The sequence below is a fragment of the Loxodonta africana genome, chromosome 5, assembly GCF_030014295.1.
Source record: "Loxodonta africana isolate mLoxAfr1 chromosome 5, mLoxAfr1.hap2, whole genome shotgun sequence".
NCBI lineage: Eukaryota > Metazoa > Chordata > Mammalia > Proboscidea > Elephantidae > Loxodonta > Loxodonta africana.
The window spans coordinates 152,996,682-153,020,300 of NC_087346.1; the positions used below are offsets into that span (position 1 = coordinate 152,996,682).

The 23,619-nt window shown below is 43.4% G+C and overlaps 1 protein-coding gene across 1 annotated transcript in view; it reads left to right on the forward strand.

Annotated features, from left to right (window-relative positions):
* The window catches only part of CLNK (cytokine dependent hematopoietic cell linker), a 106,403-nt gene that overhangs the window by 33,575 nt on the left and 49,209 nt on the right, over positions 1–23,619 (forward strand). Inside the window, exons 8-11 of the mRNA XM_023549730.2 lie at positions 10,589–10,616; positions 16,461–16,479; positions 20,668–20,749; positions 23,482–23,522. Of these exons, the coding sequence (XP_023405498.2) occupies positions 10,589–10,616; positions 16,461–16,479; positions 20,668–20,749; positions 23,482–23,522 (170 nt within the window). The remainder of the gene's footprint in view (positions 1–10,588; positions 10,617–16,460; positions 16,480–20,667; positions 20,750–23,481; positions 23,523–23,619) is intronic.

A 23,619-nucleotide genomic window follows, 5' to 3' on the forward strand; every position in this document is an offset into this window, starting at 1 on the left:
CTTGCTTCCCTTTCCTTTTATCTCTTGAGAGATAAAAGGTGATGCAGGCCACACCCTAGGGAAACTCCCTTTACATTGGATCAGGGAGGTGACCTGAGTAAGGGTGGTGTTACAATCCCACCCTAATCCTCTTTAGCATAAAATTACAATCACAAAATGGAAAACAACCACACAATATTGGGAATCATGGGCTAACCAAGTTGACGCATATTTTTGGGGAGACAGAATTCAATCCATGACACAAGGCCAACTGATTTAATCACATGCAACCACTCCATGGCAACAACTAGACTACTGTTTGGTCAAACCACTGAAAACCATAGCTAAGCCAAGTTGACACATAAAATTAACCATCACAGGAGGTGACAGGGAAAACCAAACAAATCACTTCTCTGAATGGGCTCCCAAATTAGGACGGAGATAAACCAAATAAATCTTGAGGGAAAATTGTCTTAGAAGCCTGAAGTTTGAGTCTTTCTAGAAAATACAGCTTCTTTCTAATAAAATGAGTTATTAAAACAGTTGCTCACTTGAGGTCTGAATTAGTTACTAAGGAAAATGCTAAATGTCAAACAGAATCAGGACATGGTTATATAAAAACCATAAGGGGTACCAGACTCTTCCGGGACCAGTAGTGGCCTCCAGCTTCCCGTCACCCAGGCTGGAGGAATATAACCGCAAGTGAAAATCCATTTATCAAAAATGTTATTGCCTTTTTGACAAATAAATATTTTTAAAACAACCCTCTAGTGTTGAGTGCTGACGATGGACCCCTGCTCCGGATTGTGTGGGACGTTTGGCAGCAAGCTCTAATCACAAACACAGTGGATGAGAATGGGCTTTTTTTCCCCCTCCAATAGAGGTTGAATTTTCAAAATTACCTTGTTTTGGAAGTCAGAACAGAGATTAGCGTCCCCCTCTTACTTCTGTACAGAATGAGCAATGCTTTCTTGTTGCAAGCTTGATTCAGCAGGTTGGGCACAAGATATTATTTAGTCAGCAAGCATTTCCCATGGATACAGAAATTCAGACTATCGAGCTCCTTTTGAGCATTTAAGGAAAACCCACTCATCACTGGCTCTGACGAAAATGTCATTTCTCCCTCTTAATTGTCTGATGAATGTCTCTTTATCTTTTCATCCTTTAAAGCGCCACGCAAACTTACATCCTCCAGGAAGCACCCCGTCCTTCTCTCCACTCCCCAATATCTTCTGTGACCCCTTCTCAACCAGCATAGTGTCGAGGGAAAAAACATGGGTTCTTGAGTCTGGGTTCAAACTACCTGGGTTGAAATTCAAGTTCAACTTCTTAAGAACTGGCAGATTTGGAGCAGTGGTCCTCAACCAGGGGCAACTCTGCCCCCCAGGGGACACTTGGCAATGTCCAGAGACATTTTTGGATGTCACAGCTTTGAGAGTGTTGCTACTGACATCTGTGGGTAGAGGCCATAGCTGCTGCTTATCACTTAGAATACACAAGACAGCCCCCTCCCACACAATAAAAAACAATGCGGCCAAAGGCCAATAGCGCAGAAGCTGAGAAACCCTGTCTTAGGGCAAATTGCTAATCTTTGAGCCCAAGCAGGAGAAAGACTTGGAGATCTGCTCCCGTAAAGACTACAGCCTAAGAAGTCCTAGGGGGCAACTCTACTCTGTCACATGGAATCAATATGAGTCAAAATCAACTGGACGGGACTTAACGACAACAAAGTGAAGATAATAATAATACCTACCACCTACCTCACGGGTTAATGTGAGGATTGAGATGATTTCCATAAAGTGCTTAGCAGGGCTTGCCTAGTGCAAATTCACAACCAACATGTACTGCACTCTTATCACTACGTTGAGTCCTTCTCTGTCGGTGTCTTTGTCATCGCATATAACATGCCTGGGTACAAGTCTGCCTCTTCCACCCTGAAAGGAAGAAGTAACTCATTTTTGTATCTGCATTTCCAGGCACAGTGCCTGACACATGTTGTTGTTATTGTTAGCTGCCACCAAGTTGGCCCCCCACTCATGGCGAGCCCATGCACGACGGAACAAAACGCTGCCAAGTCCTGTACCATCCTCATGAAGGATTGGATCAGACCACTGTGAACCATTGGGTTTTCACTGGCTGATTTTGAGACATAGATAGCCAGGACTTTCTTCTTAGTCTGTCTTAATCTGGAAGCTCCGCTGAAACCTGTTCAGCATCATAGCAACACGCAAGCCTCCACTGACAGAGAAGGGATGGCGTGCACGAGGTGCGTTTTCTGGGAATCAAACCCGGGGCTCCCACTGGAAGGTGAGAATTCTATCATTGAACCATCACTGCCGCCATCAATGTCAAATCAGTTCCAACTCCTAGTGACTCTGTGTACAAAAGAACGAAACACCAGTCGTGCGCCATCCTCGCAGTCTTGCTATGTTTGAGCCCATTGTTTCAGCCACTGTGTCAATCCATCTTGTTAACGGTCTTTCTCTTTTTCGCTGACCCTTTACTTTAGCAAGCATAGTGTCCTTCTCCAGGGACTGATCCCTCCTGATAAGTCCAAAGCACACGAGACAAAGTCTCAACACCCTTTCTTCTAAGGAGCATTCTGGTTGTATTTCTTCCAAGACAAATTTGTACATTCTTCCAGCACTCCATATTATATTCAATATTCCTTACCAGCGCCATAACTCAAAATTCTCCTTCAGTCTTCCTTATTTATTGTCCAGCTTTCACCTGCATATGAGTTGGTTGAAAATACCATGGCTTGGGTCGGGCACACCTTAGTCCTCAAGGTGACATCTTTGCTTGACAGTGGTAGATGTTTCATAAATATGTATTTCCTTCTGCAAGGAGCCCTGCTGGTGCAGTGATTAAGCACTTGGCTGCTAACCAAAAGGTCAGTGGTTTGAGCCCACCAGCTGCTCCATGGGAGAAAGATGTGGCAGTCTGCTTCCGTAAAGGTTACAGCCTTGGAAACCCTATGCAGCGGTTCTGTTCTGCAGGGTTGCTATGACTAGGAACCAACTTGACAGCAGCAGTTAACGGGTATCCCCATGTGTGTATGTGTGTGTGGGTATCTGTGTATCTATCCAGTTCTGAATTGTATCCCCCTGAAAATATGTGTTGAAATCCTAACTCCTGTACCTGTAAATGGAGCCCTGGTGGGGCAGTGGTTAAGAGCACAGCTGCTAACCAAAAGGTTGGCAGTTTAAATCTACCAGCCACTCCTTGGAAGCCCTATGGGGCAGCTCTACTCTGTCCTATTGGGTGGCTAAGAGTCGGAATCGACTCAATGGCAATGAATTTATGGGCACCTGTAAATATGATGCTGTTTTGAAATAGGGGTTTTCTATCCTCATCCTTAAGTAATGAGGCCATAGCATTATAGGGTGGGCCCTAAACCTAATCACTTCCAAGTTATAAAAAAGAGCAGATTAGACACAGAGAGACACACAGGTGGGGAGACAGAAGCCAGGGAACTCCAAGGCTGGCCATCAGACACCAGAAACTAGGAGAGACGTTCATTGAAGGAATCAGAGCAGCTGAGACCCTGATTTGGACTTTGAACCTCTAGAAAAAAGAAAAAAAAAAAACCGTGTCCTTTCAAGCCACCCACTTGGGGTATTTTTGTTATGGCAGCTCTAGGTAGCTAAGACAAAAAACATAATCTATTTTCGGGTTTTTTAAGTTTTTATGTATTTCAAAAAAAATAAATAAAAGTACTGTCCCCTAGTATCTGCTTTAATGGGTGCAACCTGGAATCTGGTGGAACCTGGAATCAGTATTTTGAAAGCTCCTCAGATGAAGCTACTGGCAGCCAGGGCTGAGGACCCAGGAGAAACCAGGTGCTAGGAATACACCTGCCATAGAAGCGTCTAAGGTCCTCAGGCCTTGTCTGGCCGTGCCTCTGGTTTCCATTGTATTAAGATGCTGCTGATGGCTGCACAACAGGATTGAGCAATTGTTGTCGGCGAATTGAAAAATGTTAAATTGGTAAATGTTGTGTTATGCATATTTTTACAACAGTAAAAAAAAAATTTAAGACAAAAAATAATACTAATAATAAAAATGCTCCCACTGCGGCAGGGGTCACACCGAGCTACTGTGCTGTCATCTTAGTGGTGGTGGTGGTGGTGGTGTTAATTGCCACCAGATCGGCTCCAACTCATGGCAACCCCACGTGCAACCGAACGAAATAGTGCCCCTTCCTGTGCCATCCCCATGATCACTGGTATGCTCAAGTCCCTTGTTGCAGCCACTGTGTATTTTGAGTGTTTTTTAACCCAGGGGGCTCATCTTCCAGCGTTATATCAGACAACATTACGTAGTCATCCATAGGATTTTCATTGGATGATTTTCAAAAGTAGATTGCCAGGCCTTTCTTCCTAGTCTGTCTGAGTCTAGAAGCTCTGTTGAAATATGTCCCCCATAGGTAACCCTGCTGGTATTTAAAATTTCCCTGGCATAGTATCCAACATTGTAGCAACATGCAAGCCACCACAGTATGACACACTGACAGACAGGTGTTGGCATAGCATCCAACATTGTAGCAGCATGCAAGCCACCACAGTATGACAAACTGACAGGTGATGGCAGTCATCTCAGTGTTGTTGGTATTTTGAGAAGTTTGCATTTTGCATCTTTGAGGTTCTGTAGTTATAGTTTATGTTTGTTTAATCATTTTTAGATGTGAAGACTGCTGCTTCTCCTCTGTTGTTGTCCCAAACACTTCCAGAGGGTAGATACACTTTACCTCATTAAATCCTCCCAACAGCCCTATAAAACGAGGTTTGCTAAGGCCTGGAAGAGTAGAGTGCCCAGCCCAGTGGACGGCACATAGTAGGTGCTCATTAAATATTACCTCCTTACCCATTGCACAAGGAGCCCTGGTGGTGCAGTGGTTAAGCTATCGGCTGCGAACTGAAAGGTCAGCGGTTCAAACCCACCAGCCACTCCACAGGAGAAAGAAGTGGCAGTCTGCTTCTGTAAAGATTACAGCTTTGGAAACCCTATGGGGCAGCTCTACTCTGTCCTATAGGGTCACTATGAGTTGGAATCAACTCAACAGCAACAGGTTTTTTTTGTTTTGTTTTGTTTTTACCCATTGGACACATAAGGTTACTGAAGTTCACAGAAGTTAAGTAACTTGTCAAGTTTACAGGGCTGGTATGTGACTTGTCATCGTGTCAACTCTGACTCATGGTGACTCCATGTGTGTCAGAGTAGAACTGTGCTCCATAGGGTTTCAGTGGCTGATTTTTCAGAAGCAGACTGCCAGGCCTTTCTCCCGGGGCACCTCTGGGTGGATTCCAACCTCCAACCTTTCCGTTAGCAGCTGATTACATTGTTACTGTGATGCTGAGCTAGTTTCAATGGCGCTTCCAGACAAAGGCAGACGAGGAAGAAAGACCTGGTGTTCTACTTCCAAAATCAGCTAATGAAAACACTATGAATCACAATAGAACATTGTTGGATCCTCAAACAATCGTGGGGGTGGCGCAGGACCAGGCAGCATTTCGATCCGTTGTGTGTTCGGTCTCCATGAGTCGGGTTGATTCAACAGCACCCAACGACGGCATGTGACTATCGAGTTGACAAGCGTATAAATCTCTGTGCAAGTTCCTGGAAATACCCCATGAATAAGAAGGAGCTTGGCTTTAGAAAGACAACTGTGCCTTCAGAAACATCTTTAAGTAGTTCCAAAACCAAACCCGTGACTGTCAGGTCAATTCTGACTCATCGCAACCCTATAGGATAGGGTGGAACTGCTCCATAGGGTTTCCAAGGAGCAGCTGATGGATTTGAACTGCTGACCTTTTGGTTAGCAGCCAAATGCTTAACCATTGCACCACCGGGTCTTACTTCCTCTAAAAACAGAAGGACCTTTGGAGGTCTGAGCTTCTACAGCCAATCCACACAGAAGCTCCTTTTCCCAGCAGCTGCTTCTTCGGGCACCAGGAGCTGAATTGCCCTCCCTCACCAGGAGCCTGTGATTTACATCCGTCAATCAACTCCATCAATTGCAAGCAGCCTGAGAGCTGCAGCCCTTTACAGTGGGTTCTGCTCACCCAGGATGGTGGTTGTGGTTCCAGCTATCATTTCAGGCAGCCCCCATTTGCCTCCTCCAGCTCTGCCATTCTCTATTTTAAAGCTAAGACTTAGCTTTGCAAAACGATTGCTGAATCAAAGCCCGGCCAGTTAAGGAAAACGTCATTTAGATCATTTGTTGACAACTCAGAACTAGAAGGGGACTTTGAAGTTTGGGGAATGTTGGGTGGACGTTCTCAACCACTATCATTTTGCAATATTGACGTACGTACTTACTGTTTTACTTAGCCCGTTTTTTGGCTTGAACAAATTTATTTAAGGGGAAACGTACCGAGATTCATTGCTTAGGCAACGCTGAGCTTCTGGCATAAAGACGGTATAATTTGGAAACGGATAGTGGTGATAGTTGAACACATGATGAGTGTAATTAATGTCACCAAATCATACCTATAAAAAATGTTAAATGGTGAATGTTTTCTTATATCTACATTTACAACAATAAGAAAAGAGAAACCTATCATTCCCATAAATAACTGCAATGCAAACAGTGCCAATAAAACTTCAGAACAAAGTTTTGAACCCAGAGAATTTTCTCTGTCTGTTAAAAGGCAGGTAAGTAAATCTTAGAGTGGCACTTAGGATATAGTAACTACCACACAGTCCCTGGGTGGTGCAAACGCTTAACACGCTTGGCTGCTGACCAAAAGGGCGGAGGTTCGAGCCCAGCCAGAGGCTCCTCAGAATAAAGGCCTGGTGATCTACTTCTGAAGAGCCAGCCATTGAAAAGCCTATGGAGCACACTGCTGCTCCGACACACACGGGGTCTTCATGAGTCTGAATCCATGTGACAGCAACTGGTTCATTGCCACACTGAGACTTTCTCCTGGACATAATCAGAAAAAGAATTAAAAAGGGGATTTTTTTCTACTGTGTATTCATTGCAATTTTAATACTGTGGCTGCGTACCAAATACAACCGTCCTGAGTGATAATAAGAGCTGAGTTCTGACTACACACTGGGCCCAGTTGGGAGCGTTTTGTGGGCATCAGCTCATTGAGTCTCCCAACAGGAAAGCAGAATTATTACGCCACTTTACAGAGGAGGACACCAAGTGCCCAGAGGACATTGTGCCATGGTATCTCCTTTCAGCTTCAGTAAATTCAGGGACCCAAGGTGCACGGTTCAGCCAAAATACAATTTAAATAAAGCACCTGATATTTAGGGGACAGCAGTGGTTCAGTGGTAAAATTCTCACCTTCCCTGCGGGAGACCGGGGTTCTCCCGAGCCGTGCACCTCATGCATGGCCACCACCTGTCTGTCAGCAGAGCTTGCACGTCACTGTGATGCGGAAGGGGTTGCCCCAGAGCTGCCAGACTGAAACAGGCTAAGCATCTGTTATGCAAGGGAAAAGATGTGGGCAAAGTTATCCAAGTTACGTAGTTAAGTACTTTGTTTTATTGGCCATCTCCAGAAGGCAGAGAGTAGGCAAACCTCTGATTTCAAAGATGCACTCAACTTTTAGATAAATAACAGACTGGCTCATAAAATAAAGAATATTACCAGCGAGTACTGCACACCTTAAAAAAAAATATCATCTATATGAGACCAAATGGTCAACAATTACTTAAAACAAAGACGAAAGGGTAAGGCGGCAGGGAAGCCAGACCACTGGAAAGGAAACATCCAGAATGGAATGAATGAAAATGTTAGCACGTTATGAGAAATAGAACCGATATCACCGAACAATTTGTGTAGTAATTGTTAAATGGGAACTAATTTGCTGTGTAAACTTTCACCGAAAACACAGTAAAATATTATTTTAAAAAAAAGATACGCTCAAAGAGGCAGTGTGGTGCCCTGGGGTGGACCCATGAGTCAAGAGACCAGATTTCCCCACCTGCTTTTTCTCTTCCTTTTTGTGCCACGGTGCCAGTCCTTTGTCTTCATAAATCTCATTTAAACCAAAACACCAAACCCGTTGCCTTGGAGTTGATCCTGACTCATGGCGATCCCATGTGTTTCAGAGTAGAACTGCTCCGTAGGGTATTCTTGACTGTAATCTTTATGGAAGCAGATCACCAGGCCTGTCTTTTGCAGCACTGCTATGTGGATTTGAACTCCAACCTTTCAATTAGTAGTTGAGTGTAAACCTCTGGACACCACCCCGTCACCTTTACTTCTCATTTAAGGGATCCCCTAAAGCCCATCCCCTTCATTTTACAGGTGAGGAGAACAGCTAACTTGCAGGGTCTTGTCCAAATGGGTATTTTTAATGCCCAAGGAGGATGGTTGTACACAGAAAGAATGCCTTACAATTACTTGAGTTTCCACTTAAAATTCAATTTATTGAAGCTACAAATTCCAAAACCTAGCTTCACTTAAGCCTCTAACGTCAACCTACAAAGCATATTGTTCTATTTGTAAATAGAGTGATTTTATATCAAAAAGACAATCACTTTGCTTGTTCTTCAACTAGTGTTCTATAAACTCGAGTTAGACAGGCTAAGGAATCTTAGACAATAGACTTATTTACACACTCAGTTAATTCTCTTTAGACATTTTAAATGTATAAATGTAAGCCTTAAAATTAAATATTATAAATTTTATAAAGCTAACTATTTCGATTTTCAAGCACTTTTAAGGCTGACAGGGCAAATTTCAACCCTAACATGCAAAACTTTCTTTAACAATTAACTTTGGTCTATCTAACCAGTTGCTGTCATTGAGTCGATTCCGACTCATAGCACAGAGTATAGAGTATAACTGTCCCATAGGGTTTCCAAGGAGTGGCTGGTGGATTTGAACTACTGACCTTTTGGTTAGCAGCCAAGGTCTTAACCACTATGCCACCAGGTCTCCTTTGTATATATCTAGTAAAATAAATTTATAAATATAGAAAAATTCAAGTTCCTTTAACAGTTCAAACTCTTTCCAAACTGAGTCAAAAAGATCTTGACTCTGTAACTTAAAATCACAAGTCTAAAATCAATTACACATTTTAAATTAAAGCCATATGGCCTGTCAGTATCCCTAATATAATCTTACTAAAAATACCAAGATTAACCTCAGTTTAACCCCAAAATAATTACTACTGTGGGAGTTGGTTCCACTTCATTACCTCTCTTCATGTCTCTTTATCTTCTCACTTTTGCAATTTAAAGGGAGAATGTGGTATGTGCAGCTTATTATCTCGGAAGAGACAAGAGAAGAGGTTGGAAAACCTGGAAGCTCGGCGTTGTTGTGAGGTGCCGTGGAGCCGGCTAGGGCTCATGGCAACCCTATGCATAACAGAATGAAGTGTTGTCAAGTCCCGCGCCATCTTCATGACCACTGACATGTCTGATTCCTTTGCTTAGGCTTTTGTGTCAATCCATCTCATGGTGGGTTTCCCTCATTCTCACTGATCCTCTATTTTACCTAACGTAATGTTTAATGTCCTCTTCTAGCGATTGCTCTCTCCTGATGATGTGTCCAAAGTAAGCGAGCCAAAGTCTCGTCATCCTCTCTTCCTCCAAGGCTGATTTGGTCATTCTTCCGGCAGCCCGTGGTATATTCAATACTCACTAACACCTCAGTCCTGTTGCCTGTTGCTCAGAGACCTGAGACCAGTCTACAGTGCCTCATTATCGTGTGTTTCTGGGATACTTTTACCTCATACAGGCTGACCGTTATGACTGTAGACCAACAGGCCTCAACTGAAATTATCTTTGCAGCCTTAATCTCCCAGGCCCTTCTTAAAGCTCCAGCCTTTTCACTGACAGACGTGGGTAGGTGGAATTTACACCCTCACCCCTGCTCCTTCTATGGTCTTCTCCTCTGACTTCGGCCTCATTCTGGCAACAGTGTCCACTGAACACGCCGTTTTCACTGTCATCTCTCATATTTCTCAAGACAGCCCTCCAAGATAGATACTCTTGTAGGTGAGAAAAATGAGGTTTAAAGAGGCTGCTTGGCCAAGGAAACCAAAAGGCTTGGAGTTTATTCGAGACCAGTCCATGTCTGTAAATCCATTTGGAATTACCTCCCTGCCATTCAGCTACAGGCTCGCTATGGGTCGGAATCGACTCGACGGCAATGCGTATTTTACTCAGCTTTGTTCTCCTTGCATAATCAGCTTCCTTTCTCTTAAGCGTGCCTTTCTAGGGTTCCACTGCACTGGACAGCTTCATACTTAGAAGTCTTTACACTTCTTTAGAGCAAAAATTCACTTGCTTTAAAATCAAGGAAATAACAGCAAGTCGGAGTGTCCCAATGGAATCTGACGTGGAAAACCATATGTCAGCAGGAAGGGTGACAGTATTTAAATTCTCCCAAAACGAGAAGCAAGTGTATTCATGGTCTTTATGTCACCACCTTTACTACTGGCTCACTTTTTTTTTCTTAGAGAATTATGACAAAAACAACCAGGCTTTAGTTTTATAGAATAGCAATAAATATCGCACTGGACTGTGGGCTGCTAATTTGGCAATGTAAATGTAACCAAAGGTTTGCAAGGGCTCAGAATGACTTTACCTTGGTCATTATGAACTGTATTTTATATAACACTACTTCTTTCTCTTTCAGAAACATGAGCTTAAAGAACTTAAGAGAGGTAAGTAGCAATTTTGGCCTGCTAAACATGGAAGCAAACATTTATTAAATGTTTGCTATGGGCAAAATAGGAAACCCTGGTGGTGTAGTGGTTAAGTGCTACGGCTGCTAACCAAAGGGTCGCCTATTCTAACCCTCCAGGCACTCCTTGGAAACTCTATGGGACAGTTCTACTCTGTCCTATAGGGTCGCTATGAGTTGGAATCGACTCAACGGCACTGGACTTGGCCTCGATGGGCAAAATAAGGAGCCCTCTCGGCACAATGGTTAAGCGCTCAGCTGCTAACTGAAAGGTCGGTGGTTCAAACCCACCAACTGCTCTGCAGGAGAAAGATGTGGCAGTCTGCATCCTTAAAAATTACAGCCTGGGAAACCCTGTGAGGCAGCTCTGCTCTGCCCTACTGGGTCACTATGAGTAAGAACTCAACGGCGAGGGGTTTGGTTTGGTTTGGTTTTTTATGGGCAAGATACTATTTGCTTCAGATACTTTATCACACTTAATTTTCATAATAACTGTGAGAATTACAGCTGGCAGACAATAGGGCCAGACCCAGAAAGTCCCAAGTTCAGGAATCCCACCCCGGCCCCTATGTCTCTCTGCCTTAGAAAATACAGAGATACCTCTGAGCTACAATAGCAAAAAGGAAGGTATATCATTATCCCTCACAGCGACCCCATGTGTTACAGAGTAAACTGCCCCGTAGGGTTTCCAAGGCCGTAATCTTTCTGGAAGCAGACTGCCACATCTTCATCCTGCGGTGCGGCTGGTGAGTTTGAACTGCTGACCTTTAGGTTAGCAGCGAGAGCTTAGCCACTATGGCACAAGGCTTAAGGAGTCTGTTTCCATAGAGACTGCAGCCTTGGAAGCCCCATGGGGCAGTTCTACTCTGTCCTGTAGGGTAATGATGAGTCAGAAGATTTGACAGCAATGGGGTTTTGGTTAATCTTAACAAAAGTAGATCTCCAGGTCTTTTCTTCCACAGGACCCCTGCAGGGATTGGAACTGCCCACCTTTAGGTTAGTAAACAAAACTTTTTGTACCACCTAGGGACCATGAGTTGGAAGCAACTGGGCAGCAACTAACAACAACCCAGCAATTATTATCCCAACTTCAAAGGCAAGAAAGTTAAAGCAAAACGAGCTAAGATCCAGAATTTAAGCCAAGGCTCCTTTTTGCCACCCATGTTCAGTCCTTACTAGCCCAATGAACAACGTGTCCATTTCCAGATGGAAGACATGAAGTCTCCATTGATGGCTTCAAGGCTCCACCATTACACTAGACATAAAGCACTGGGAATTGTGTTGTAACTTGGTATTTGTTCTTCACAGTAAAGATACAACTGCAGAGTAAAATGTTTATGAGATTCAGTCACACAGAGCTGGATTCAAATTTTGCACCATCTACTGGTCTTGTGAGTTTTGGCAAGTGCTCCCCCCACCCACTCCCCAGATTTCTGTTTCTTCAGTCACAAAATAGGGATGGGTACACGTCTTCCAAGAGTTGCTATGATACAATCAAACTAAGCACACAAAAGGTCACATGAGTAGTTGTTAGTTGCTGTCGAGTCGATTCTGGCTCACGACAAACGCATATGTTACAGACACTGCCGCACAGCGTTTCCTTGGCTGTAATCTTTATGGAAGCAGAACACCAGGCGCTTCTTCTGTGGTGCCACTGGGTGGCTTTATATAGCCAACCTCTAGATTAGTAGTCAACCACAAACCATTCGTGCCAACCAGGCACAAGTAACAGGGGCTCAATGGATGGCACAAAAATCAAGTAAGATGGAAACATTATCTTAGAACCTTCTAAGGACATCTACCACCATAAGTCTCCTGAGATGATCTCCTAGGAAAGGTGGTGTGTCCACCCATGACGGATGCAAAGTTCCTGTATGATGACACAAGTGGCCTCGCCTCCCTCCCACTGAACTTCTATGGGATTTGGTTCTGTATTTGACCTGTGTCCTCACATCTAGATAGATGACTTAGGTTGATTACTGTTCTTTTTCTTCTCCCTTCCTTTTTTTTTTTTTTTTTTGGCTTTATGAGTATGCTAAAATCAAAAATAACATTTCTAACTTGTGACTTACACAATAAGACAGTTATTACCTGTAATCCCTAAGATAATCCTGTCAAGAAGGCTAGCATGCTTAACTCCTAACTAAAAGGGCTCAGCCTTTCCCTCTTGTGGGTGTTGTCCAACATTGTGAGTACCACCAGGAAGGAGAAAGCTTGGAGTGTGGTACTTCACTGCTGGAGAAACTACATATCTAAGGTCCTTGAAGGAGTGTGTGCATGGAGCATACAACTAAGTGCTCAACTACTAGCCAAAAGACTGGTGGTTCAAACCCACCCACAGGTGCGCTGGAAGACAGTCCTGGCAATCTTCTTCTAAGAAGTCACAGCTTTAAACACCCTACAGAGCAGTTCTACCCAGAAACACATAGGGTCTCCATGAGTCAGAATTGACTTGCAGGCAACTGACAAGGTTCATGAACCCAGGGATTCCACCTCTTTCTCACTATGGGCCAGACTTACGTGTCTCGAGTAGCAGAAGGTTGCCATTCAAGGTGACCTCCAGTCCATAACTCACTGGTCAGTCTGAGAGGACAATAGGATCTCCAGTCACTAACAAACAAGAAGGAAATGGTGAGACTAACCATAAGCAGCATTTTATGTATTCTTTGCAACTGTGGTTGGCATTCTCCTGAAAGTTGATACCATTCTAAGCAACAACAAGGTCTCCTGGGAAAACGTATTCCTGCTCCTTATCTTTTGCTGAGACATTTCCCTATTGTCTCTCTGGGCTGAGACTCAAAGCTGTTTCCCCATCACAACAGCCCATCTGGTAGGGCAAATGTCACATTTGTGGGTGTGGGTGTGTGTGTATGTGTTTAGTGCTTGAATTTTATCTTGTGGACTAGAATCCATCCAGCAGAAACAATGCATTCCCCACCGCACCACAAATTCACATTGTTGTTGTTTGGTGCCATTGAGTTGGTTCCGACTCATAGCAGCCCTATTTACGTAGAACAAAACACTGCCCAGTCCTTCACCATCGTCACAATCATTGTTATGCTTGAGCCCATTGTTGCAGCCACTGCATCAATCCATCTCGCTGAGGGTCTTCCTCTTTTCCGCTGACCTATCGCACTTAATAGCTTTCAAAGAAAGGAGAGACTCATTGTCTCTTTTCATCCTCACAACAACCCTAAGAGTAAAGGAGCCTCAAAGGGGTCGCAAGACTTCTCACAGCTCACAGACAATAGGGCCAGGCCCTGGAAGTCCAAAGGTTAGGGCTCCCCATTCCCCACCCCTGCATCTCTCTGCCTTAGAAAATAGAGACACATCTGAGCTAAAATAGCAAGAAAGAAAATAGAATGAAGGAAGGAAATAGCTAAGAAGGCAGGGAGGGAGGGAGGAAGGAAGGAACAAACGAGAGTTCACTAGTTAACTTGAATATGTTTACTTTCTAACAAATACATAAAGTTAAAGTAGAGAAACTAGAGAGATTTCACTCCACTTTCCTAATGGCATTTGGTGTTAAATTCAGAGCCCCCAAGCAAAAAAAAAAAAATTGGCTGAGTCTCAAGTAAATAAACCAACTGCTCTCCAAGACGGAGGGCTTCTCAGCAGTGTTTACAGCATGGCTTCCCCTCTCTCTGACAAGCCAGAGAACACGGCTGCCGCTGAGAGAGCACTTTGAGCTGCCAGGTTCAAAGTCCTGGGGCAGACTCCTTGGGGAGACTTGACAGCCACTCATTAGAATGGATTCATTACCCTTGTCACTTAACTTAGAGATTTGCCTTGGTTTACTGTCTGTAACGAAAACTATATGCTCTTTCCAGAACCCTACAAGACCCCAAGGACTTTGAAACAAAAGGGCTTGTCTGTCGGCCAGCTCCACAGAAGACATACAATGTCCCTCTAAGCAATTTGTTGCTAAAGGTTTCTTGTCTATGAAGCCAATGTGAGTCAGGAGGCCTGGGCTCTAGGGTCCACTCTGCAGCAAGATAACAAGGACCCTGGGTAAATGGTACCACCTCTTTGGACCGCATCCGTTAACCAATGGTTTTGAACATTTTATGGGTCACCGTGCCCTTTGAAAATTTGATGAAAGGTATAAAACCTTCCTCAGTGCAGGAAAAAATTTGAACATTTTTATAAGGAAAAAAATGAGTTTTTACTTTTATTATGCTCATGGACCCTACGGTGCCATCCATGGCCATCCTTCAAACGCGAGGTTAAGAAGCTCTTGTCTGAATGATATTGGGTACCCCCCTAGCTGATGCAGTACGTGACAGAAAAAACCTAGTGCCGTCGAGTTGATTCCGACTCATAGCTACCATATAGGACGGAGTAGAACTGCCCCATAGAGTTTCCAAGGAGTGCCTGGCGGATTTGAACTGCCAACCCTTTGGTTAGCAGCAGTAGCACTTAACCACTACGCCACGAGTGTTTCTACAGTGCATGAAACGGACTTCAAAAAACTATTTGCAGTTAAGGAAACGCTTCAGCAGATACTATACCTGCTATAAAGCTTTTTGCTTCGTCAAGAGTAGAACTGGGCCCAAGAACACAAGTCCAATAAGCATGTAGATTTCAATAATGAAGGATGGTCAGAAAGTCTACCATTATTAAAGAAGGAAGGAGAAAGGAAATGTTTGTGAAGATTGATGGCCACATTTAAAAAGAATAACATATGAATATCTTCATATGTTCAATTTTTTAAATAAAAATTACAGAACAGGCGTAAAGACAGAAAATTAACCTTAGTCTCATTGTTTAAACACCCACCCACCCACTGCCATCGAGTCGATTCTGACTCATAGTGACCCTATAGGACAGAGTAGAACTGCCCCCATAGAGTTTCCAAGGAGCGCCTGGTGGATTTGAACTGCCAGCCTCTTGGTTAGCAGCTGTAGCACTTAACCACTACGCCACCAGGGTTTCCTGTTTAAACACAAGCTCTATTAATATCTTATCATATTTCTTCAAGTCATGTTTTCTGTATATACACATATACACTTTCGTACATATGAAACATGCATATGTATAAATATGTCATGGACCCGGTTTTTATACTGAATGTGTTATGTAACGTTGAAGTATATTTACCACATAATGTTATCCCATATGCTATATAAGAACTTGTAATACCCTTATAATATTCCAATAAGCAGATTTACCACCCAAATTTACTTAATGGTTCCTATTTAGATAAAAAAAAAAAAAAAAAAAAAAAGCCTGTTGCTGCGAAGTTGATTCTGACTCATAGCGACCCTATAGGGCAGAGTAGAACTGCCCCAAAGGGTTTCCAAAGAGCGCCTGGTGGATTTGAACTGCTGACCTTTTGGTTAGCAGCTGTAGCTCTTAACCACTACGCCACCAGGGTTTCCCCCTATTTAGAGAGGCATGTAAATTGTTCCCAATGTTTCGACATTGTAAGTAAGGCTGTACTGAACACCTTTGTACATGGAACTTGGTCCAGGTTGCTCTCTTAGAAAAAGAGCCTCATCAAGGAAATTACTGGGATAAGTGTGACTATTTCAAAGGTTCTTGATAGCTATGGTCAAATTGCATTCCGGGAGAATTGAAGCGATATGTAGTCCCGTGAGCTGACTCTATTGCCTGTCACACCCCAAAAAGAACATGTCGTTTTGATTTTTGTTTAGTCTTTTGGAGATTATTTGTAGTTTTTTTTTTTTTTTTAAGCCTCTATATTAGCAAAAACTTTGCTCAAACTTTACTAAACAATTGCTTCAAAACCTATACATAGTATTATGTTAAATTCTCTATTACCAGGAGTCACTCAATATTATTTTATTTTTATTCAATACAGGTCCTTGGAGCAGAGGAAGGTAAATCTTTTACATTTGTTTTCTTACCCTAATACCAATAGGATGAGTTCTATTCCCAAATTCATGATGCTAGTCACTATATACAAGGATAAATTATTTCAGGGCCCAGGATGTGTGGACTGGGGTGTGTGTGTGTGTGTGTGTGTGTGTTAGCATGATCCAGACAGGAAACAGGGATAGCACCTCACAGTCTATTCACGAGTCATCTGGTCCAAACAGGGTGACTTAAAAATCTGGGGCAGAGGGAGCAGGGGGCTTTCCAGACTAGGCAAACTCCTCTCCAGGGCATCTCCTAAGGCTGGTAAAAATTGGCTAGAGATCTTTCTTGAGCCACAGACTATAGATGAGGAGTCGCCCTGTCACTTCCTGCCAACTTACCCTCTGCCACTTTGAAAAGACGTTGCTCCAGAGGTGTTCTAGTTGTCTCTTCATCTCTGGCATCACCCACGCACACGCACCTATGCACTCACTTGCACACACACACAGGCACACTACTGGTATCCTTGCAGTAGAAGCATGCGATCCGACACTCATTGCTAGATGGCAGCATGTTAAGTAGGCAGCACCTTCCTGCTCACCTTTGAAGTACTGTTCACCATTCACATAAAATGATGAATTATGTCCACAACCAAAAAGCCTACGCCATGGCCCAAAGAGCTGGCAAGACGGCGTTTAGTAACATTAACTAGGGCTTAATTAATCTTAATTTATGAGGATTTCAGAGGCCTGCCACCAACTCACAGTGTGGTCTTAGCCAGGTCACATTCCCTCTGTGGTTTTCAATTCTGCTCTTTTTTGTTTGGAGGAAGTCAAACAAGAAGAGAGATCTAACCTGGTATATGGAGCCTCAAGGTTCTCTTGTGGAGAAGTGGGCATCTGTGGGCAATTCTAAACTATTTTAAAACCTAAAAGAAATTGTACCGCTACCCACAATAAAGCTCAACATCGTAATTAAAAAAAAAAAAAACCCATTGCCATAGAGTCAATTCCAACTCATAGTGACCCTATAGACAGAGTAGAACTGCCCCATAAGGTATCCAAGGAGTGCCTGGTAGATTTCAAACCGCCGACCTTTTGGTTAGCAGCCGCAGCTCTTAACCACTACGCCACCAGGGGTAGGTGTTAAATGTCAAGCTTCGATGATTATTGACGCAATGATGTGACACTGTTCTGCTCATGAAGGGCAGATGCTGTAGGTAGCTGTTAACGACACGAAATTATTTTGTGGGATGTGTGATTCGTAGACCAGTCGCTGACTCCAATCACATTTCAAGTAACCACACTTATTCAATCAAAGGTAGCCATTCAGCAAACAAACTTGGACATTGTATAAACTAACAACACAAATTAAGACACGCAAGTGTCTGCATGCTTCCCTAACTTTATTACTCATAATTGCCACTAAGGGAGTGTTTTATGTGCTTCCATGCCAGAGTATTATGACGTGCCCTTGGTAGTTCTGGGTGGCTAGTTAAAATGTCTCCACGATGAAAAGGACATAAAAAACAGTAACACCAGTGGCATATGTAATTGCTAAATAACTCCAGTTTTGTGACAGGCAGAGTCTTTGCAAACGTGATTATCAAGGGGGAAACATACTCCTGGTGGTAACCAGATACTGGACTACAGGATTCTGAGAGCTCTCCTGCCTCATCAAGGGAGGGATGGGAGAATACGGGTGTACCAGGGCCTGCAGTGGGCATCCCTATCCCCTGTGTCACCGGGAACAGTTCTTTGTTTGAACTCTGTTGTTCATTGTGATAGATTGAATTGTGTCCCCCCAAAATGTGTGTCAACTTGGCTAGGCCATAATTCCCAGTATTGTGTGGTTGTCCACCATTTTGTGGTCTGATGTGATCTTCCTATGTGTTGTAAATCCTACCTTTATGATGTTAATAAGGCAGGATTAGAGGCAGTTCTGTCAATGATGCAGGACTCAATTTACAAGATCAGGTATTTTAATCTCTTCTGAGATATAAAAGATAGAAGCAAGCAGAAACACAGGGAGTCCTCATACCACCAAGAAGGTGTGCCAGGAGCAGAATGCATCCTTTGGGCCTGAGGTCCCTGTGCTAAGAAGCTCTTCAACCAGGGGAAGATTGATGACAAAGACCTTCCTCCAGAGCAAAGAAACAAAGCCTTCCCCTGGAGCTGGCACCCTGGGTTCACACTTCTATCCTACGAGACTGTGAGAGCATAAACGTCTATTTGTTGAAAGCCATCAACCTGAAGTATTTTTATAGCAGCACTAGATAACTAAGACATTCATGTAAAAATACAAAGCACTCCACAGTTCAAGCAGGAGAGAGAGGTCTCTATACATAGAGAACAAAGGAAAGGTAGCGGGTTAATGATTGAATTGATTAAGATCAACTTCAGCTTGAAGTCCTTTGAAATGTAAAAGTCAGCCACTTGGCTAGAACAGAGTGAATTACCACCTAGGTGAGTGGCACCAGCAGGTTCAGTTATACGTGATTGCAGTTGTGAACATACTTTTTTCCGGTTAACAAGATGTACACATCTTGACACATTCTTCCCATGAATAAATGGTTTACATCCTTATCTTTTGCTTCCTGGGAATGCACATTGGCCCCGTCATTCTTACGTCTGACACGAGTGCCTCCAGTTTGAAACTTTTCCAATTACACACACATTGGGTCTCCATGAGTCAGAATGGATTCAATGGGAACTGGTTATTGGTTACTCTCTCCTTATTAAGATTTCAGATCAGATGTCATTTTTCAAAGACACCTCTCTCCTCCACCATGCTGTCTAACACACACAGTATTCTCTCTATCAAAAGAGCTCTTTGTTTTTTTCTTTATATCACTGTTATGGATTAAAACTCTGTCCCTCCAAGTTTATGTTGGAATTCTAACCCCCATACCTATTTGGAAATAGGGGTTTCTTTGCTATGTTAATTAGATCATACCTGAGTAGGGTGGGTCCTAAATCTAATCACCTCTGGGTTATAAAAACAACAGATTAGACACTGAGATACATACAAGCAAGGAGGAAGACAGAGGTTATCCGACATGGAGGCGGATGAATCTACAAGCCCAGGAACTCCAAGGATTGCTAGCTGTTGTTAGGTGCCGTCGAGTCGGTTCTGACTCATAGCAGCGGCCCTATGTGCAGCAGAAGGAAACACCGCCACCATCCTCACAATCATTACTATGTTTGAGCCAGTTACTGGAAGCTGAAATAGACAAGAAAGGACCTCCCCCTAGAACGCCTCCCCCTGAATTTGGACTTCTAGCCTCCTGAACTATGAGAAATAAATGTCTGCTCTTTAAAGCCACCCACTTGTGGCGTTTCTGTATGGCCTTGCTGGGTAACTAAAACAATCACGTATACCGTCTGAAGTTTTCTTAGTCACTTACTTGCATACTTATTTTCTGTCCTCTCTCACTAGAATGTAAGGATGCTGTCTGCCTGCTTCTCCACTGTATGCCTAGATTATAGCAGAGTACCTGGCCCACAGTAGGGGAATGAACGAATGACTGGGAATGAAGCTAAAAGAAAAAAATCTTTTACATGAACTAGTCCAGAATAACCCCTAAAATACCTTCCAACATAATATGCTGTATTTCTGGAAAGTTCATTGATGATTGTAAGTACTCAAAATGGTTTTTATAGCCTCAGGGAGAAGCCATTTCCAAGATCAGGAAAGCTGCTGAATACACAGGTTACACCTTCCATCGACCCCTGAAGGCCCCTCCCAGTAACCAGAGATTAACCCATTACCGTGGAGTCGATTCCGACTCATAGCAACGCTATAGGACAGAGTAGAATTGCCCCATAGAGTTTCCAAGAAGCGCCGGGTGGATTCGAACTGCTGATCTTCTGGTTAGCAGCCGTAGCTCTTAACCACGCCACTGGGGCTTCCAAAATCAGTGATTACATGGATGAAATTTTACAGTAAAACTGGCAAAACCCAGAATCTGTGTAGGGTGGAAACCTGTGGGAGAAGGAAAACGGAAATATTTTCCACTGGATAGAGAGCAACAGAAGAGTGGTGGCTGCACCCCGTCAAAGGTGGAAAACTTGCGAGACCCGGAACAACAAGTTAATCCCGCTGAGTTCCAGCTCTCACAGTTTTCGCTGTAGTAGTTCCACTGGGCCTCTAATTGTCCTCAATCCTTTTCCTTTTGCAAACTGACCAAATTATATCACTCTTTTATGCAGTGCCTCATCATCACATGAAGCCTGAATTGTCTCAGCTGCCACAAAACCAAAATAGTCAAGAGGTTCCTCTTGGCGTTGCCAGGTAAGAAGCTAGGAAGCCCTTGCTGAGTCCCCAGTTTGGCAGTCAGACTATATGTTGTCTCAGAAGATGACTCACCAAGCCTTCCTAAGAAAACAGAAAAATCCTTGGCCTTTGATTACGAAGCCTGGAATTCGGCCCACGGGAGTCCTGTGAATCACAGTTGCTATTGAAGCTGACAGTGTTGTCCTGTCTGCACTTGATAAGTGCTTGACTGAGTGTTAGAGAAGTTGGGGGGATTTTAAGACTTCAGTATACTCCAAGGACTAGCTGGAATGGTTGCTAATCAATCTGGCAAGAAAAGTTGGCTGTTTCTAACTGTTTTCAGTTGATTATCACGCTAAAGCTTACAGTCACTTTTGTGTAACTCTTTGCAGATGTGGCTGGGAGTTGAAAGTTGCATTATCTGACTAAATATTTGCTTGATCAGGTCATCGTAACAATTGTCTCAACTGAAGAGTTGAGGAAGTGAAGACTCAGGCTGGTGACTCATTGACCAAGGCCACTGTAAATTAGTGGAGGCTTCCTTAAAATATAATCCCACCTATTGCCATTGAGTCGCTCCTGACTCATAGCGACCCTAGAAGACACAGCAGAACTGCCCTGTAGGGTTTTCAAGCCTGTAAGTCGTTACAGAAGCAGACTGCCACATCTCTCTCCCTCGGAGAGGCAGGTGGGTTTGAACCGCCAACCTTTCGGTTAATAGCTGAGCACTTTGAACATTGTGCCACCAGGATTCCTTAAAATAAATTCCAAGACATCCAAAATTAGCACCGCAAGGCCCCTCATGATCCCAGAGCTCAGGCCAGCTACTCCAGTCTTTGCGCCACTGTCTCCTCACACTTTACCCTCCAGCCTCATCAGATGTTTCTGCTACCTTGACATGCATATTGGCACTGAGTACAGTCATTTGCACATGCTGTTCTTCTGCCTTCCCGTACTCACCTCCTTCCACCCTCTCCCTACTCCTAGTTATCCCTCAGACCCCAGCTTAAAGACACATAAATGCAGGAGATAGTTTTGACCCATACACATTCCCCAGAATGAATAAATGAGGTTCGGAGAGGCCAAATCCTTTATCATTGAAGTCAAGTCCAACTCCAAACCTCAGGCACTTTTCAGTAGCCCATCCTGCCTGTAACAACTTGAAATACAGCCCCCAGATCCTTACTCTCTCTGGTGCCTGCCCATAACTAGCATTGCTGTTGTTGTTAGTTCCCACTGAGTTGACTCTGACTCATGGCAGCCCCATGTACAAGAGAACTGAATGCTGCCCAGTCCTGCACCATCGTCACAATCACTGGTATGCTCGAATCCATGGTTGTAGCCACTGGGTATTCTGAGTGCTTCCTGGCCTAGAGGGCTCATCTCCTAGCACTGTATTGAACCATACCCTGTTGTGATCCTAAAGGTTTTCACTGGTTGATTTTTGGAAGTAGATCTGCAGGCCTTTCTTCCCAGTCTTCTTAGCCAGGAAGCTCTGCTGAAACATGTCAACCATGGGTGACCCTGCAGGTGTTTGAAATACTGCTGGAATAGCTTCTAGCATCATTGCAGTACACAAGCCACCGCACTAGGACAAACTGACAGACTGGTGGTAGATAGCAAGGATGCTACCTTTCACCTATCCGTTAAAATTTACTGTAAGTATACCAGAATATCCTCGGAGGATATTCCTATTCTATCAAGATTTTCTAAAACTTCTGAGAAATTAGAGCAGTGACATTTTGCTACTCATGTTTTCTCTCCCCAAACATTTAACAATGGTTTTACACTGGTTCCTAGTAAAGGAATCCTATTTTTAACAGAGTCAAAGACTTGGTGTCAATGGAAATCTGACCAGCAAGGACAGCTCAGTGTGGTATCGGATAATCTGTTAGGGTTTTCATCTACAAAGCAAGCTGCAGGGCCCCAGGCTTCCACATAGACAACAAAAATCAGATACAGAGTTTATTGATTTCATTGGGGCTGGAAACAGGTCAGGTTTCATTTAATTAACCCAGAGGCCTTAGTCAATCGCACTATCCTTGATATCGAGAATGTTCCATGTAATTAGATTTAACTGTTGTAGCACCTGGGGCTTATTATGGCAAGGCTGACCACAACACAAAAAGATGTAGAAAATTCGAGCTCAGTGTTAATCTTGGTAAAGCCATTGATGAACAGTCTCGGTAGCGTTCACTTTTGTGTTCGTTTAGAAATGCATGTTGGTTTTTCCATTCCTCCATATTTTTTATAATCCCCTTCTTTGATGAGTTTCTTTGTAATAAGCCACAGAATTCTCACCTAGCTCACATTTCAAGAAGGAAAAAAATAATTTCTGTACTCTTTTTCCCTGCTATGTTTGACTCACCCTCAATTGGTAAATAGTTCCTGTAGGATATAAGCCTCAGCCAGTCAAATATGATTGTCTTTGGTGACTATAGCTTCAAGGCCAGTCTATATTCATGGTTTCCAAAAGGAGAGAATCATAATATGTGCTTATTGAAATGACAAGGGGACCTTATATGGGTTCATCAGTCTGTTCCCTATCTAATGTGTGCCAGTCTTGAGAAAAGAGGGAAAGAACAGCCTCCTCCTGCCTTACAAAACAGATGATACTTCCAGCATGTCCAGCAAAACATAAAGTGCTTTACAGATGTGACTTCAGACCGTTATCGTTGACCTTGACTCTGAATGGAGTTTTACCCACACAGGAAATACTAATATTCTTTCCATTCTAACATGATCTTTAGCTGTTCATTCACTGAGACCAACCACAGCGTGCAAAGCAAAGGTAAGAGCACTTAAGGATTGAAAAATGAACAGGTAAGTCACCGTACTACAATATTCCCACACTGTGACTTAACTTTTGTGAACCTCAAAGTTTCTGA